The 18,340-nt window shown below is 40.2% G+C and overlaps 1 protein-coding gene across 3 annotated transcripts in view; it reads right to left on the reverse strand.

The window, feature by feature from the left end:
• Window positions 1-18,340, reverse strand: part of Chi (LIM domain-binding protein 2 Chi) — a 33,194-nt gene that overhangs the window by 3,382 nt on the left and 11,472 nt on the right. For 2 of the 3 annotated variants that reach the window (XM_043411057.1, XM_043411056.1), the window contains exons 2-4: window positions 9,324-9,420; window positions 789-891; window positions 88-260 (exon numbers count right to left, since the gene is read on the reverse strand). In XM_043411057.1, coding sequence (XP_043266992.1) covers window positions 88-260; window positions 789-891; window positions 9,324-9,420 — 373 coding nt within the window. The remainder of the gene's footprint in view (window positions 1-87; window positions 261-788; window positions 892-9,323; window positions 9,421-18,340) is intronic. The other variant, XM_043411058.1, reaches the window with a different exon arrangement.

An 18,340-nucleotide genomic window follows, 5' to 3' on the forward strand; every position in this document is an offset into this window, starting at 1 on the left:
AAGTTTCCATAGCATGGATATAATTGTCGTTGTTGAGAGAAGGAGAGAAAAAGAATAATAATAACGGAGCAGAATCGTCTTTGTTACCTTTGCAACCATCGGTTTCCCGTGATGCGTAACCATTACGCAGTGTTCGCAATCTAGCGTTATGCTCGTATTGTGAAAAGATTCCTTGGGGTGCTTCACGTTGTAGTAAAGTTCCGTAACTCCGCCCTCGAATATCGAACGGAAGTACCTTGGTATTAATGTCCTACCGATTGCTGTAAAACACAAATAATCATAAGGTTTATCAGTTTTTTTAAATAATGAGTATTAATTAAGCACTTTCTTATTTTACCGTAAGGAGCCTCGGTACAATTCTCTTGTTTTTCATACGATCAACTTCAAAACAAAATATTTCATCGATCAGAGGAAAATTCAATAGTTTCCTTAACGAATAGGGGAATAATTGATGGGCTGTATGATGGAATTATTTAATTTTTGAACTCTGAAGTCGCAGGTAAGTGCGACTTTTCAACAAGTTTTTAAAGTTATTTCTTCAATGACCGTTGGCATCTGATCGGATTGAAAAACATAATTTCATAAAGACGGTTCAGACGATCAAAGTGAAGTTAGGACAGCACATTCAACGACAAAGAATGCACCGTGCAAATTAGCAGTAAACTAATACCATTTTACTCGTTCCGAAACTCCTTAAATAGAATAAAATCTGTAGCTCCATAAGATGGTTTGAACAAATGGACCACCCGAGAGTCACTTTGTTGTTTCGTCTCCCAACCCAAACTTACTGTATCTTTTGGGTCCATCGTCTAAGCAGAATGTGAGCGTAAAGGTGGCATCGTCTTCGAAAAATTCGTTCGCGAACGAGTCCCACCAGAGGTTGTCGCTGTCCTGAAAAAATCAGACAAACATCGAGTGTCAATAATTTTTATAAAAAGTCGTTTATTCGTAAACAGTCGTATATCTGATAGATTGAAAAAATTGTCTTATTTTGTGCTATTCCCAAATTTCGAGTCATCCTTTGCCCATACTTTCGAACAGAATATAAGAAGCATTACTTCAGGGTAACCGGGGCCTATTTCTGGAATGCTCTCCCAGCAAACGCCTTAAATTTATAAAAAGATTCTTTTCGTAAATTGGCAGAGAGTACGTTGATGGAAAGATTAGCTTGAATCAATAATTATTACGAGTATCAAGTGTATAACAAACAACAAAATTGTGCAACAAATATAAAATCGGCTGTATGCCAAAGGAAAAGTCCCAGTGCATTAATAAACTATATTTTATTCTATTCTGTACAATATTATTCGAAAAATTGAGAAACTGATGAATTAAAAAAAAAAAAAAAAATGGGTGGATTCAAACTGCAGTGGCCTCGATGGCTATTTTTCTGGAACCACCATTTCATGCAATATTCCTCAACGTAACTTGGTTCGCGAAGGTCAAGTTTCGGAAATATGAGTGTATGAATAAGAATGGTCTATTTAAATGAAAGGAGAAAAATACTAGTCCAGGAAGTGCATTGTCTTTTGCTCGTACTCCAAATTCAGATCACCTACAATACACATTTTCGACCAAATGAATATATACGTGTATGAAAAAGACGGTCTCAGCAATTTTTCGCTGATGCATCGTTTCTGGGTCGTTTGCACGAGTGAACGCATTCTTACGTGTCGTCACTTACTCGCTCGAGTGACCCAGTATTTTCCAAAAGTCAAAAACTGTCATGTTACGATATATTTTTGAGACCGAATGACATATTAGTTTCACTGACAGTCGGTATTTAATGAAAGGAATGTGACAATATGACGTGCGCGCGCCAACTGCAGCCTGCACTTGAGAATCAGCGTTTGTAATAGAAACAAATAATTTGTCAACGGAAACACTGAAGGCCCAAACTTCTTGAAATTATCAAATAACATTTTCCCGTGGGGGCAAAAACTTTTCATCGTTTCATCAAAGCCTCGTGCAATATTTCAAAATATTTTTGATAAATTTGAAACTCGGTTGCCTGAACGAAATTATTTTGTTGATGCGTACAACGGCGAAACTGCGAACGGATTTTATCATTTCCGTATTCACGGTTTCCATCAAATTTTTTCAATGAGGCAGCGAGGGGGCAGGGGCAACGTTGATTACGAATTAGAATATTAATCACTGCGAATGAATTTGTAATTCCCTCCAATTACAGAAAATAATGAAAATCTTTTTTTCCATAGTTCTATAAAAATTCACCAGCAGTTTTAGCTCAAAATCCGATTAAACTCGATGGATTAAGAATCCATCGAGCGCACTCCTACAATGTGAACTTCAATAATTTACGAGCTCAAACGAGATCTTGGAGCAGAGAGAATGGAGAATAATTATTGAAAAAAATGCTTCATTTACCAAAAAAAATGCTATTTTCTCGAGAGTAGTTACGTAGTACCGTGAACGGTAATAATCTAACGAGAAATTTTCCGAATAGCATCAGGATTTTACAGAAACAAAGCCTGTTATGGAGCTTCATGTTCCAATTGGAATCAAAGAAAAAATCCCCCTTCCCCCCTTCCCCCCCCCGCATCAATTGATTCGTTCACTTCGCAACTGCGTCGAAAAATGTTCAAATTCCTCACTAAGATCGAGAACCCACCAAAAAAAAAAAAAGGTGTCAGAAAATTCATTGGAGTAAGGAACTTAAAAAAGAAATTTCGCTGCCCGTTGCGTCCGAATGGAAATCGAATTTTGCTGAAGCAACAAAAAACAAAGATTCTTTTTCGTTGTTCGAAACAGTTTGAGCTACGAGTGAGTGCACGATTTCGGGTCATTGAAGTTTCGGGCATGTTTACAAGAATCCAATACTTGGACCGGTGACGATTAATCGGTATTCGAGAGTCGATATTACGCCCATGTGAAAAAAAGTGCTGCGCCCGAGAGAGAGAGAGAGAGAGAGAGAGAGAGTCCTAGATTTTCGGGAGGCATAACAAGAACAAATGAACATGATAAATATCCACTGAGCCATAGACAAATGAACAAAAGTGTAGATTGGTGATGAGTAACCTGGCAACGGATAAAAATAGAAGAAAACTGGCGCCTGTGAAGAATTCGTAACATTCGTCGAATGGTAGGGAGGAGAAAAGGGGAAGAAAGAGAGGCAAAAAAAAAAAGGATTTTTGTCATGGTCTATACGAGCTGAACAAGTCAGCAGGGTCTTTTGTTAGGACTGTACTACCCCGGTGTTGTTGCGGCGATGAAGAGGGGCAAGGGGACACGGGGGAGAGAAGAGAGCCAGCGAGTGAGAGTGAGAGAGACAGAGAGAGAGAGAGAGAAAGACGAAGAGAGATGGAGGGAGGCGTGGGGTGGTATGGGGAGGGGGGGGGGGGAGAGCGCAGGGAGAATGGGAAGTAGGAAGGGGGGTCGGGGTGGGGTGATAGAGAAGCAAGCAGGGAGACTGGGGGTGGTATATGATCCTGTATATACAAAGCTGGTAAAGTATTGTCGGTGCACTCCACCTCTGTGGTATAAAACGAAAAAGTTTATCTCGATGACCGTTTGACCGATCGTAAGTAAAGAAATATGGAAATATGTAGAAAATTGTGAGACGATGACCCACCATTTTTGATAAATTTAACAGTGCTATTGTTGAAACTGATGAAATTGAAAGATTTGTCTCTGGCTTGTAGAAGTAGGACAAAACTGACGCGACTTGCTCGAGTATATACGGCCAGGGGCAGCCGCGAGCGGGGCTGCCGGAGGCTTTCGGGGTGGCAAGGGGGACACATAGTCGAGGGTATGAGAAAGGGGGTACAATATGGGTTATCAAAGAAGAGGGAGGGAGGGAGCATCCCTGAGGGAGGATCAGGGGCCCTCATTTTATTACAGCCGAGCTCTCTCTCTCTCTCTCTCTCTCTCGCTCTTGCTTAAAGGTTCTCAACCGCTGCTCCCCGCTTCCGAAAACTAAAAAACTTTCAGGAGTTAGAAAGAATTGCGTATGTGTGCGCTTCGATGCTCGCCCGCGTATGCGAATACGTGCATGGCCCCTGCTTTTGTGTACGTCGATGTGTGTCCACATGCCACTTCGAAGCCGCGTATGAACTTAGCCGCGCCGAGGATTATGTCGTGTAAACGCGTCTTTATATTCCGTTTCAGGGGGGTTCCGACCAATCCTCGACGCGTGTTGACCACACGTGCTATTTCCAACCGAAATATTCACCCAAACCTTTTTACACTTGTAGGACTAAACTTTGTTCGAATCGTTTATTTTTTCCTTTGAGGAATCACCTTAAATATCTGTTTACAACGGTGCGACGATACAACGCTCTCCGGACTGTCATTCGTTTCAATTGAACTCTTATTACGAGGGAACAATCTGTTCATTTTCCTTTCCGCACAGCTCAATATTTCGATGTATGCCAAAGTTAGCGTTCGCTGGGGATCAGACTATAGGATAGTTTTGTATGATTCCAATGCTTCTTTTCTATCAGACATTGCGAAGTTCACCAACACAGGCATATGGATTGAACATCTTTGCTGTTTTCTTAGTACAAAATTGTCATTTTTTCATACTTTTTTCGAGGTTTTTTTCTATCGTTTTGTCTTCTAGTCCTTCCGAAATTTGACACATACACGGAGAAAACGGATTCGTTTTGTATAGTGAGGAATATGTTATTTTTCAAGAATTTTCAAAGTATCTAGCCAACGATTACAAACAGCATAGTATTTTTTGAATTTTCATATTTTTCGTCCCTTTAATTCTAAACAGCTTTTCGTGGATAGCAAAAAGTGAGGCGGTGGGAAATATATTTTGTTTTGTTTTCGAGTGTTATTCGTCATGTCAGACTAGCACTTACTGATTAATGGAAATGTATTGCAAAACCACAAATTTTGACTGGCGATGTCCAAGTTTGCAACGTTCGAGTACAACGAAATTAACGAAAATTACATTTGTAATTGACCTATTTTTTATTTCATGAATCGTTGATGTAGACTGAAAAACTCTGCGAATTGCAAATTAGGCAGGTAACAGAATTGGAGAATTACTGGAATTGTTGGGGAGTTTTGATTTCGTTGGACCCCAACGTTGCAAACTTCAGTGTGACATTTTACTATACGTAAAGTGTTTTTTTCAGGGTTGCCCGAGCATACTTAACAATATAAACATTTGAAGTGACTGAAGAGATTGTTTACTGTGCTTACAGAGAAAAAGACTCTTGAGTCTTTTGAATAAAAGTTATGGGTATTGGTCTTTTTACTATGGTGGATAGAACAGTTCTTATTTTTGCTCTTCGAATTAATGCTGCAATCCAGTACGTATACACTGTCGTCGAGATACTATATTTTTAGTACTTTCCTCTAGAATTTTCGGTCTCGTTTTCTCCGTGTACTTTGTTCAACACTTCGAGAATAAATTCTCAAATTTTCATTGAATTCTCTCGATTGCTTCGATTCGAAGTTTGTTCATCGAAGCCAGGATGTCACGATGTTTACGACACTGAAGTTTGCAACGTTGGAGTCCAACAAAATGAAGGAAAAAACATTTGTAATTGGCCAATTTTTTTACTTCACGAAGTATCGGTGCAGGTTGAAAAACTACGAATTGCAAATTCGGCAGGAAACGAAATTGGAGAATTACTGGAACTATTGGAAGGTTTTTTTACATCATTTCGTTGGACTGCGTTGTAAACTTCAGCGTCATCGATGTTTTAGATCTCACGAGAGATCATGCTCATTAATTATCTAATGACTTTCCAATCATCCTTTCAAAAGTTGTCAAATTTGGTAAGCTTTTTTTTTGTGCAATATTTCGGTGCTCGTAAATTTTCTTCGATAAAATGTCACTAATCGCTGGATGCACGTTTCGTTACTTTCGATACTTTGGTTTCGTTAATATTTTCGGACAGAAATGGATTCCTCGATGAAAAATTCAACGTCGGTATCGTAATCCTCACCAAGCTCCATATAAAATTTATTGTACTACGTTATAAAAATGAACGAACGCGTGACTGTTTCTCTGCCTACTGCAGAAAATAGCACTTTGATGATTGCTCAACTTTTACCAAAACCTCACAATTACACAAAAACATTTATATTCTTAGATCTGTTCCCACATTCCAGGGTGTCTCGCTTATTTCGACTCTCATGATCGAACTTCAACGTCCCGGAGATCATTTCACATTATGTATGAAAGTTTGCCCAGCAGTCGAATGATGCGAATAAAAATTAATGTGTTGAGAAATAGTGCCATGAGGAATAAAAAGTTTAATGGACGACAAAGTGATAATTTTTCTGTCGCGATATCGCGTAGCAGAAGGCACAGAATGAAACGACGAGGATTGAATTTCAAATGAATTTTTATAGCAACTGCGGAAGTGAATTTTACGAAGGAAACTTAATAAATTGGCTGGTCGTTCGAATCGTGCCAATCCTGGTTCACATTTCCGGCAAATTATGAGGTAAACGACGACGTCTTCCAGCGGAGTAAAAAGATGGTCGTTTCTTTTGTCTGAGATATGTGGAGCTGAGGAGAAAAGTTTGGACCGCGAGAATCCTTATTTTTCGTGGGCTCATGGTCGCGCTAAAAGTCCCAGTTAATTGGAGGGTACGGAAAACAAATTGAACGAGGAGAACATTGTTTCCAACAATATTGAAATTCCCATTGTGAGGACTGCCATGGAAAAGCATTTCCTTTGGGTGATACCGGAAAATATGGAAAATGGATGGAACGAATTCAACAATTATGGGCATATCGATTTTTCTTTGTGTATTCAAAACCGCTCCCGGTTCTTCGGAACCAAAAAAACCGTTTACGTCAAAAAATTTCGATTGAAAATACCACAAAATCAATAAAGAAACTGAAGTTTCATCTCCGGACGATCGGAAGATGGAAAATTCGTTATCACTAATTCAGAATATCTGAGGCTCCCACGATTGTCGTAGAAAATGAAAAATTTTTAATTTTTTTACGTCATACTGAAGTTTGCATCGTTCAACTGAAATTTTTATCCGATACCTCGAGCTCAGAGACGCAGCTTTGGGCTACGAAAGCCGGCCATGATATTTTTCGGGATCCGGAAGCTCGTACGATATTTAGAAAAAAAAACGTTCGTGAAAATGGAAATAAATAATTGGGCCGAAAGTCGTTCCCCTTTTGCTCATCGGTCCAGCAATGTTATTCGAATTTGGAGAGGAAATTCTCAACCTTTTCGTAGCGTAGGTTTTACAACGCGCATCTAGAACACTGGCTGTCAGCGATATTATAAGGCGGCGTCGACTATCGCTGACCACGGTCCTACATTGAGGTCTGGAAATGAGGATAGTCGTAGTCGGGTGTATAAGGTTTGCTCAGTGATGGTGTTTTTAGATCTGATTTTCCACTAGCATAGGTGCGGAATAGCGAAGGAGATGGTGCGTGCAACGGAAGCGGGAATAACTTTTGTCTCTGTTTTCTGCCATGCTTTATTTTATTTCTTTTCTTTATTCTTCATTTTCCCATGCGCCGCATGAGCCGGAGACTAGGCTCATTTGTTGTGTTTGCTATCTTCGTCCACTGAATATTTCATTTGCAACGAAAACGTAAACGGAGAGTGAATATTTTTCGAGTGAAGAAGCCTCGAACTCGTGCGAACTTACAGATTCCAAATGGAAATGAAAATGATTGAAAATAATTGGTTCTAGTGATCGAGAATCGGGTCGAGCTTGAATATTTTTTCGCGGTTAACGAAACAAACGTTGGCTGTCAAGTGGAATCTAACTTTGGTACGATAAGTTTTGAAAATGTTCTGTATTCGTAGGTAATTGTCGTTCGGTGCTCGTTGCCCGGTGAGTTTGTCGTGAAAAAATAGAAAAACAGCTGATGATTATGAAAATTTTGGCGAATCGCTAAGCTGCAAAGTACTGATCGAATAAAATGTTTGGCTCGGGCTCGTACGCGTAAAACATCCTTAGCTCAGTGGATCTCCTATTTTTTGGAGGTGCGCCAAGGAGAATTGGTGGAGGCTGAGGAAGCCGGGGATCCGGTGTTGAATAAAATGCACCGGAGAAAAAGAGGAAAAGGGGAAGGTGGTTCACCGTGTAAAGTGCGACAGCGTCGAGGCCTAAGCCACGTTTCTTATCTTGACAGGCCTGAACGAGGAAGGCAGAGCCGCTGAGACTTCCATGAGTGTGGAAAAAATGTACCGAGAGAAAGTACGTGGAAGTGCTTAAGATGTAACTGTGAATACCCCCATATACATATTCTCGTTAGTCCCACAATTTCGCTTCGCTGAGAGAGAGAGAGGGAGCGCCAACGTTCGAGAGAAGGCTCAGCAGCGGTACAAAATCTTCGGGGGGCACTCCCGACCTTCTTTTATGTGTTTGTTTCTCACTATTTATGCTCCCAAGCACTAGCATTGCTTTTTTCTCCGTTGACTACGTTGACACCGCGTTATCGTTTTTATCGTACCTACGTGGCATAGTTACGAACGATGTTAAAAAACATTTCTGAGTATATGCACCGGAGGTCGCTGGAACAATCTTCGAACGGAGTCGTCCGTTCACCATGGAAATTGTACAATAACGGACGATCGGAAAAGTCTCGGTGATTCGAAAAAGAATTTTCACTTGCTTTCAAAACAAATATTGCATTCCAACGTTTGATGTATTTCGATAATAGCGCCTCAACCCTTTCGCTCATGCAGTTTTCATCTGCATTCGTGAAAATTGATAACCAACGGTTTTCGGGATCGTGATTACGAATCCGGCATTAAATTTTGTAGATTCAAAATGGTAGACGTCGATCGATATTCGTAAATAGACAAAATGAACATAGCATTCGTATAATAGAAAGAATGATTGGAAAAAAGGAAGTTGGAACCGTCCAAAAGGAATAGTCACTTCTAAGAACGATTTTAAGTTGGTATTAAGTGGTTAATTCCAATCTCGTATTTTCTCGAGTGGAATTCCAGTACGTTTTTTATTCCACCAAAATTTATCGCAAAAGTTCAAAAATTCAAATCGAGGCCCCTGAATTCTAAAAAATAATTAACTCTACTTCAAGCGACAACGACTTTGTAAATGAATTGTGAAAAAGTAGAGTTACAGAAAAATACTCTCAAATATTCTACCTACGAGAAAAGATTTCTATGGATTTCTAGTAACATGAAATATTACGTGAAAATAGGGGAAAAATGATTGCGAGAAAACTGAAAATGTTGATGTTTCTATTGTTCGCAAGCTCGTATAACTTGATTGATGGTCGCAAACTTGTGAATTTATCACGAAATATTCCATAATACGTGAGATTGATGTTAGATGTAATTCAAACACGATAAATGTATGATTTAAATAAAGCGGGACAAATAACTCACCTCAGTCCGCTGCTGTAATCGCTTGTTGAGTTCATAGAGTCGGTAGTCCGGTTGTCCAAAGTACGGAGCAGAATGCCTCCTGGGGACAGGTAACGATCTGTCAGACCACAGACCGATCGGTCATGTTAGGGTGTTGTGTATTACTGTATAGTATTATGGTATACTGTGTTTTATCATCATCATTATTATTATTATTTCCATTCCATAGTTGTCATCAAGTGTAAAGCATGCAATTTCCCGTCTACGGTGGTGTCTACACCTTAACACATTTTTTTCGATATTCAGGAATATAACGAAGTGGAAGGATTGATTTGAAACGAAATGGAGGCTCGAACGCCAGGGAGGCCTTTCAGCGTTATGTTCAACTCCGAGACGCTGTTTCGTGAGGAAAAAATTATATCAAAGCCCAAAACCTCCTTAACCCTTAATACCGCACGGGTAATGGTTACGTGGGGTGAATTTAATCCCATGTGACCATTAGCGGTGTGGGAGGTGTGACTATTAAGGGCTGAGAGAAACGCTAATATGTGAAACTTCGATATTAATTTTAAAAAGTTTAAGGAAGATCGTGGGTTACTTGTGATTCAAAAAAGCAACTAAAATTTTTTGCTCTTCCGATGATCGAAGAAACGAATAAAATTTATTTTCGCAATTATTTAAATTATGTGTAGCTTATTTGTTGAGGTTGATTAATTTTTAATATAATGATAGTGTTTTTAAAATACTTTTGTAGTGAAATCGTCAAGCAAAATGTGACAGCAGCCATTTTCTATTTATATGCGTATGCATATGTATATTTTGAACCAGCTGGCTCATGCGGTGTTGTCAAATTATGTCGCTGTCACTCGTTAACCTCAAATAAGTGTTTTTATTTTTCCATTCCCAAGTGATTTTCACCGCTAATAAGGCTTTTCCAAGACACCATTGATATCTAAAAACATTATATTTTCTTATTCTCGTTTTTGGCTCTGTTGGGAGGATCTTATTTCATTAAATCCAAATCGTCGCTCAAAAAGTGTGCCTTCCACAGAAACCTGTGTGTATAAGGCTTTAAAAAATGTCGTTTTCGTTAATTGTTTCCTCGACAACTAGACGGTAGGTCCTATAATAATTCTGGGAATAAATGCACGCTGTATTTCTAGCATGTTTTCAAATTTCAACTCTCAAAGTTGGGATTTTCGATCTCCATTAGATTCGCGTGATCTTCCTCGAATAAAGAAAACGACCAGCAGTCGGCTTCGATGCCAGTGTCTGTCCGATCAACGGGGGTTACTCGATCACAAAATCGCGAGCGTATCAATCATGCTTCGTTTACTGACCAGGGCCGACACTCGTGCAACCTTCGGTAATGATATTTTTATTGAACCTGTGTAGTGTCCAAATTTTTTCCTTTTTTCTTTACCGCACTAATTTCAGCAGTGAGGAATCGGTATAACCGACGGGGGGGTTTGAACTTTGGCTTTTACAGTGTTGAATACAATGCCCAATAATCGACAGCGATGGGCGTGCGATTGGTGCGTACGAGTACAGCGATCTCTCAAGTTCAGTTTCTTCGAGTGAGGACAATGCTTGGATGGGTGACCGCTCAGCCGCGCGCACCGAGCGTCAGGCGGTTCTTTTCAATTTTTCATACTCCCAACCGACTCAAAGTCACTGTCAGCGAAAATGTAGTCGCCCGCATCAATGATCGGTTGGACTAACAAAAACTCGATCAAAAGTATGCACAAATTATGGAGAATAGAAGAGTAGTGAATCAGGAATAAAATGATTTTTTACTACCGAAAACTTTTGCATTAAAAATGAAAAAAAAATTACAAAGAAACATGTTTTTTGGAAATTGAAGCCCACCAAAGGAAATTCGGCTTTGAAAAAATTGAAGCACTCTTCGTCTCAGGAAGATTTCGAGTTAAGGAAAAAATAGCACATGGTTTGAGAGTTTTCCGAATAATACTTTTGCCTCAGTGCCGGGGATGGTTGGAGCATCGGTCAACCAGGGCTCAGAGATGTCAGTAAAAAATATCCACCCATCGAAAACAATTTTCACGCAATTCTCGCGCGTAAAAAATTACAAAAGTCCAACCACTGGAAAGAATACGAGGCTGGCTGGCTTCAGCCTCCACAGGATTGAAAAATTCTGCAGACTGTAAACACGAGTAACTGAACATAAAAATGGCAAAATCGTTGTAGCAACGGAAAAATAATAATTTCGAAAGCACCTTCGATTCGTTCTTAGCTCACGTTACTCAGTCACGAGCATGTTGGAGCGAAAGGTATGCCAGCGACTTGAAGAATCAAGTGTATGCATGACACGTGGATTTAATGAACTAAAGTGCCATCAATTACGTACACCGGTACTTTGATTTCAGTAAAATGCTATACTTAACAGTTCACTGCTGTGCATATTGATCGACAACACAGGCCATCGCGAGAGAAGCGATTCTATTGTTCGGACAAGCTAACACCACAAAATCAGCTGCGCACGGTTAAGGTATTCCTTTCACGAACTCGAATATTCTACAAATAACTGATTTTAAATAACAGTAAAGTAAAATCGCACGCTACTGGATTGGCGAAATTTCAGATCAGGTTATCGAACCTTTAATGAAGAATGAAAACTTGAAAAATCGTAAAATTCATAAACTAAATAATTCTAAATTCCTCACACAAACTGTCTCGGAGGTAGAAAAAATGTAAGAAATCCACGACGACGATTAAAATAAAGGGTTAATAGATACAAGTTGGAAAAATGGGAGAAGCTTCTCCTGCGTGTAACCGCGACTTCTCAGAGCTTAGCAATCAGTCCAAATTTCGAGTGCCCCAATTCGCGCCACCAAAAAGTACGCTCATGCGAAAGGAATACCTCGAGGCAAGCTGAAACACACCGACCTATTGATAATAATCAGCTCACAAGCTTTCTGTTCAAAAACTCAATTGCGCAAAGTTGGAAAATAATTATTCCATAAGATACGCTTGAGCCTCCTCGATACGTCGAAGCTTCGTGGGCCTACTGAAAGCTTTGGGGAACCTCGTTGAATGATTTTTATACGGTGATTTTTGACGGAGATGCGACGAGACTCAGATGAGCATCGATTCATTTTTCTTTTCGAATTTCCTATGGGGTTTGGGGAGAATCAGGCAAACATCATTTCCCGTGTCATTTTTATTAATCAGCCTTCCCAATAATCGAGAAAACGTAGCAGCTATCGTACCTCGAAGAATGCTCGTACGAGTGTTTTCTGGCGAAATATTTAGTCCAAACGAAGGTGATTTCCAAATGATTGTTGGTTTTTTTCCAAAATTTTCATTTTCACACGGCAAAGTCGCGTTCGAAGCCGAAATTAGGGCGTTCGGAGAATAGATAAGCGAGTTTAGATAATGTGTGCAGTAGCTGTTGACCTTTGACCGCTGCGCACGTGTAAAGAAGAAGAGGGCAGGGACGGCGGGGTCAGCGAGGAAAGAATTCTTACGTTAGCAAAATTTTCACACGCCATACTCTCATTCTTAGAGAGTTTCGAGCCAATACAATAGAGCAGTACACCGGGACTTACGTCCTCTTGACTTACGTAATCGCTTAAATATACACATACGTCGTCGACTGATTTCGCGACGCCCCCTTCCCCCCCGTCTCGTGTTGCTGCTCCTCTCGTGCGTCGTCCATCGCTCTTGCAATGGAAACTCGAGCTCTCCTTTACGATTTTCCGACTCGAGTCGACTTCCCCGATAGTAACGGGTTGCGATGTAACTTGACACTGTTGGTCAGAGTGAAGAAATAATAGGCGAATTGTGCTCGTCGTAATGGTTTTTCAGAAGTCATTGTAACTTGGAATTTTTTCACTACGTTTACGTTTATTCAGGTTCGAAAGTGCGCGGTTCCCCGAGATCCCGCAGATTGATTCGAGCTCAGGTAAGACCCTTGGTCGCTTCTGTGATAACTGAAAACAGTTTGCACCGATGGGGGTTTATATTCGATAGAGAAACTAAGAACCGCCTGGTACGATCGACACTATTGGTTTGTCCTCGGTACGCCGGAACATTGGCCAGGGCGTCAATTGAAAGAGGGGAAACTCTTCGCACCGTCGTGGAGAGCTGCACAGAGTAAACGACATACAGGGTTGAGAGTTGCCCGAAGTTGAATCGACACGAGGCTCAAGTTTGCACCGAAATGAAGGAAAAAAATATTTACAATTCGCCAATTTTTTATTTCACCAAGTACCTATGCAGGTTGAAATTGCAGAATTAGTGGAATTGTTGGAGGTCCTTTTTATCACTTCGTTGGACTCGAACGTTGCGAACTTCAGCGCCACGACAGCCTGGCCAACATTTGAGCGTAACGTGTGCTGCAGCAACTCTACGCTGTGCCTTTTGGCGGTGTAGAATTGCTGCAGGAGAGCCACCCTGCCCACAATATTGATGCATGTCTGCGACGTGTAAGGCTTTTTCTCAGTGCGGATACCGCTCTACTCGATCCGTTGTCAATTGTTTGTAGCACGAAATCTTACGGGCGAGCATTTGGAGACGTGACGAATCATTGAATTTCGATGAAGGTTAGGGGTCATCGAGCTCACGTGACCAACTCAAAATCGATGGTGGCGCCTCCAGTAGTAAAGTATTTCTATATTTAGTAAATACGGTCGCTGTCACAAGTCATACGCCTGGCGTGTATTCTGCCGGATTTCTCCGTGGATTTTTATTGAAATGGACGAGAAATAAATTTCGTAATGAGCAGTGAAGCGGTGTGAATCCGGCTCTGGTATCTTCGGTTGTGGCAAATGCGTGTGCAGTTTGTGATAAAATAATCTTTGTGAGGGGCGCAAAGGTGTCACGGCATACGCAAACTGCTCCGTATATTTATTTATTCATTGCGTTGGTGAGAAAAATCTGGTGTCCGAAAACGAACGACAGCCAGAATTGGCTAATTAATTCACATTTTTTCATATTTTTTATATTCCCGTAATCGTTATATTCGAGACGAAATCCGGTAGAAACGGATTTTAGCTTGATTTTTGGACACTTGGCGCTGCGTATACCAGGGCTCGATGACCACTGCTAATACTTGAGACTTTTAGTGATCAATATTATTGAAATATAGAAAAAAAAATATTTCTAATAACTCAAATTTTCCATATGTAATCCTTTGAATGAATGTTCGCGTTGAATTATAAAAATGAAAAAACAGGCAGTCCAACGATTCGTGTAGTATCCCAAAGTTTAGGTTTCTCTCTCGATCTGTCAAATTGAGGTTAGGACTGCACTCAACTCAGCTGCTGCCTTGGTGTCACGTCTCTTTATCGTAGCGAGCCGTATTCCGTAAAAAATAAACCGATAATTACAATTTTTTTTCAGAATTTCATGGATTTTTATGCAAATATACCCTTTTATAGCGACCGGAAGTTAAATTTTTGTTTGCCGTTTTGAAATTCTTTCACGAAAACCACCCAATTTTAATCATTTCTCTGAGATCAGGTCGATGACCGACCCTGAAATTTTACACAGCTCTTTATTAAAGGTTAAAGTGCAGCACACTAAAATTTGTTCTAAATCTTATGAACTGAGGCCTGGCGATAGAACCACCTTAATATGCCTACGGTTTGCAATGTGGAAATCATTGAAAGGATACAACAGAACGCTCATGTTATGAGAAGATTAAAAATTAATTTTATCGGTTAATTCAAAACTAAAATCATACAAAATGGACTTGGAGCTTAATTTTATTGATTCTTTTGTTCTGTGGCTCCTAGCTTTAGAATTTTTTTCCGAATTCCATAACCATCGTTTTCAACGACAGAATCCAATTGAAAATGATTCACACATTTCCTTCGTTTTCCCCTAAAAGCCGTATTACCCTCGACTTGTTTTTTCTTACGATTTTTTTCGTTTTAAATTTTACGTTTCTATCCAAAGGAGGAGTAAAAAGGCTCTCATTGGTCCCCTGAGATGTTAGATGACGTTTCCATTTGTCTGTCTTGCGACGCGTACGGCTTCGACTCTAGATCGTAGAGTGCAAGATATCTTGACAGCGGTGAGTATTATGATCAGGCCGACCGTCGACCGAGGCCGGTATCTACATTGAGTACGCCGAGGAGATTTAACCGGACCGATAGGCGTGGATCGCCCTTATGACTTCAACGCGTCCAATAATCTCGAGGATTATCATGGGATTCCCCATACTTTTTACAGCTTTCGAGACACGTTGAGTGGGCCTTGGAGCCACGAGTATCGAGTATTCGGTCATTTGTAACCCTTGCAATCGAAGACTGATGACACTCAACTAGAAAAAACATCTTTATTTCCAATGATTTCCCCAAAACTCATTGCTTCTCGTACGAACACTCTTCGGTAACAATTTTAGGCCGCCTGGATCTGGTATCTTCAGAATGCAGACAAGCCCATACGACAAGTCGACGTTTGCAGATGGAAAAAATGTAGGAGAAATCGAAAAGAGAAAGAGCAAGTCGAAGGGTGTAGAGTTTGGCGTTGTACACACAGGATACGAAGAGGTAGAAAGGGGCTGGCAAGCGGGTTTTATCAGGGGTTGCTACCTAGGGTGGTAGTGTGCGATCAATGCCAGAGTCATGCCAGTCACCCCTGAAATCCATATACAGTCAGAGCATACGTGTAAATCCCCTCCATTCTTACTTTTTAACCCTCTCATCGCTAATACACATACATACGTGGGCACACGCATATATTTATCTTGAAGGCGAGAGAGAGAGAGAGAGAGAGAGAGAGAGAGAGAGAGAGAGAGAGAGAGAGAGAGAGAGAGAGAGAGAGGGAGAGAGAGAGAGCAAGTGCATGGGAAATGTCCGTGTAGTGAAAACACGTCCCTTAATACGTCTGATATTCACTGTATGAATTCATACTCTGGACGTATCCAGTGTGTAAACAGACTGTCGAATAGATTCAATCGAACATCCGGGTCAGCCCTGCACCCTCGTGGAAGAACCTAAAAATATTTCAAACTTTTTCCTACGACGATGAAGCTCGAACGAGGAATTCAGTGATCGAGATGCTGCCGATTTAACGACGAAGTTTGCAACGTTGGAGTCCAACGAATTTAACGAAAAATAAACATTCGTAATTCACTCATTTTTTATTTCATGAAATCATTGGTGCGTGGATTGAAACTACGAACTGAAAATTCGGTAGGGAACAAAATTGTAGAATTACTGAAATAATTGGAGAGTTTTTAATATAATTTCGTTGGACTCCTTGCAAACTTCAACATCATTTAATCCATTCATGGGTTTCGAATCGCACGGATCGAACACGTGCAATGCTCAACTTTTTTTTTCGACTTCCAAAAAATTTGCATCCACCGACCGCAGGGTATTTAACGCTAGGATTTAATTCGTTCCTCATTTCTCGAACATGTCACCAACGAATCCGTCAATCCCGAGGTGTCAAATGAGAAAAACAGCTTAATCTGCAATATCTCAACGAGCCCCGAACTCCGGTATCGCGATCCACGCTTCTCGGCTCTCGCAATAGATGACGGCTATTACGAGCGTGACTAAATACAAAGTACACCGTATTACAATCGTGGCGCTCCTCCCACGTTGGAGACTCGCTAATTTATCGCACATTAACATCACTGCACTGTGATCGGCACGCATCAGACTGAGAGACTTGCACGATGTATATGTAAGCTTCATATTTCTATGTTAAGTACGAGAGTTACCGATGTCGTGCGCTCTTCCTCAAGAATTACAGCTCCTCCAAAATAAACTGTTTCTCCATATCGCAGAAGATGATTCAGGCCCCTTCGAATCGAGGAACACGTTGCTTTTACCGTCAAAAGCTTTTCTCTTGTTAAGGAGGAACATCATGTAAACTGTTTTCCACCCAAAAATACCTCATTTTTGGGGTGGAATTTGTGTGAAATATAAACAAAATGACGACGCTGAAGTTTGTAGGGTTGGAGTCCAACGAAATGGAGGAAAAAAACATTTGCGATTGACCAATTTTTTATTTCAAGAAGTATCGGTGCAGGTTAAAAGCTAGGAATTGCAAATTCGGCAGGGAACGAAATTGGAGAATTACTGGAATTATTGGAGGATTTTTTTTACAACGTTTCTGAACTCCAACGTTGCAAACTTCAGCGTCATAAAAAATGGCAGAATGAAACGACCTCCAATTTTGCACACATGTTTCTTAGAGTTCAAACTGTGGAATAGTGCTTTTTTAAAACTCATTACCATTTTTTATTTGTTTTTTGGTATAGAAAAATGAGGCCTGTGGAATTATTTCCTGTTCGTAGGTGCTAAATATTCCAAGTTTGGAAATTATTTACTATAAAATGGCTTGAGAATTGGAGAGGCTATGAAAATATATCCAAAAATGTATTCTAAAAGTTTCATTAAGCTATCACTATTTTCCTCGAGCTGATGTTCCTCCTTAACAAATACATCAACGAACTATCGTGATGAAACAAAAAGATAAAAATCTCCGGGGGTTGTGACATTTCGGAATGGGCGAAAGACTTTGTATCACGATGGTTACTTTTATGTGCTTGATCCATCGTCTGAGTTCTCGATTAATCATCGTAGGAATAAAGATTCGATTATCGCCGGGTTGCATAATTGATAGGGTTCGACTGGGTGAATCCTCAATTCGTGTGATGATCGTTTCGATCAAACATCGATTGGATCAATGGGAGGGATATTGAGTTTGTATGACGCTGAAGTTTGCAACGTTCGAGTCCAACGAAATGATGTAAAAAGCCCTCCAATAATTCGAGTAATTCTCCAATGTCGTTCCCTGCTTTGCAATTCGTAGTTTATCAACCTGCACCGAAATTTTGTGAAATAAAAAATTGGTCAATTACAAATGTTTTTTTCATATGACGCTGAAGTTTCCAACGTTGGAGTCCAACGAAATGAACGAAAAAAACGTTTTTAATTCACCAATTTTTTATTTCACGAATCGTTGGTGTAGCTTGAAAAACTACGGATCGCAAATTTGGCAGGGAGCAAAATGGGAGAATTACTGGAATTATTGGAGAGTTTTTTTTCGATCAT

The sequence above is a fragment of the Venturia canescens genome, chromosome 2, assembly GCF_019457755.1.
Source record: "Venturia canescens isolate UGA chromosome 2, ASM1945775v1, whole genome shotgun sequence".
In the NCBI taxonomy this organism is placed as follows: domain Eukaryota; kingdom Metazoa; phylum Arthropoda; class Insecta; order Hymenoptera; family Ichneumonidae; genus Venturia; species Venturia canescens.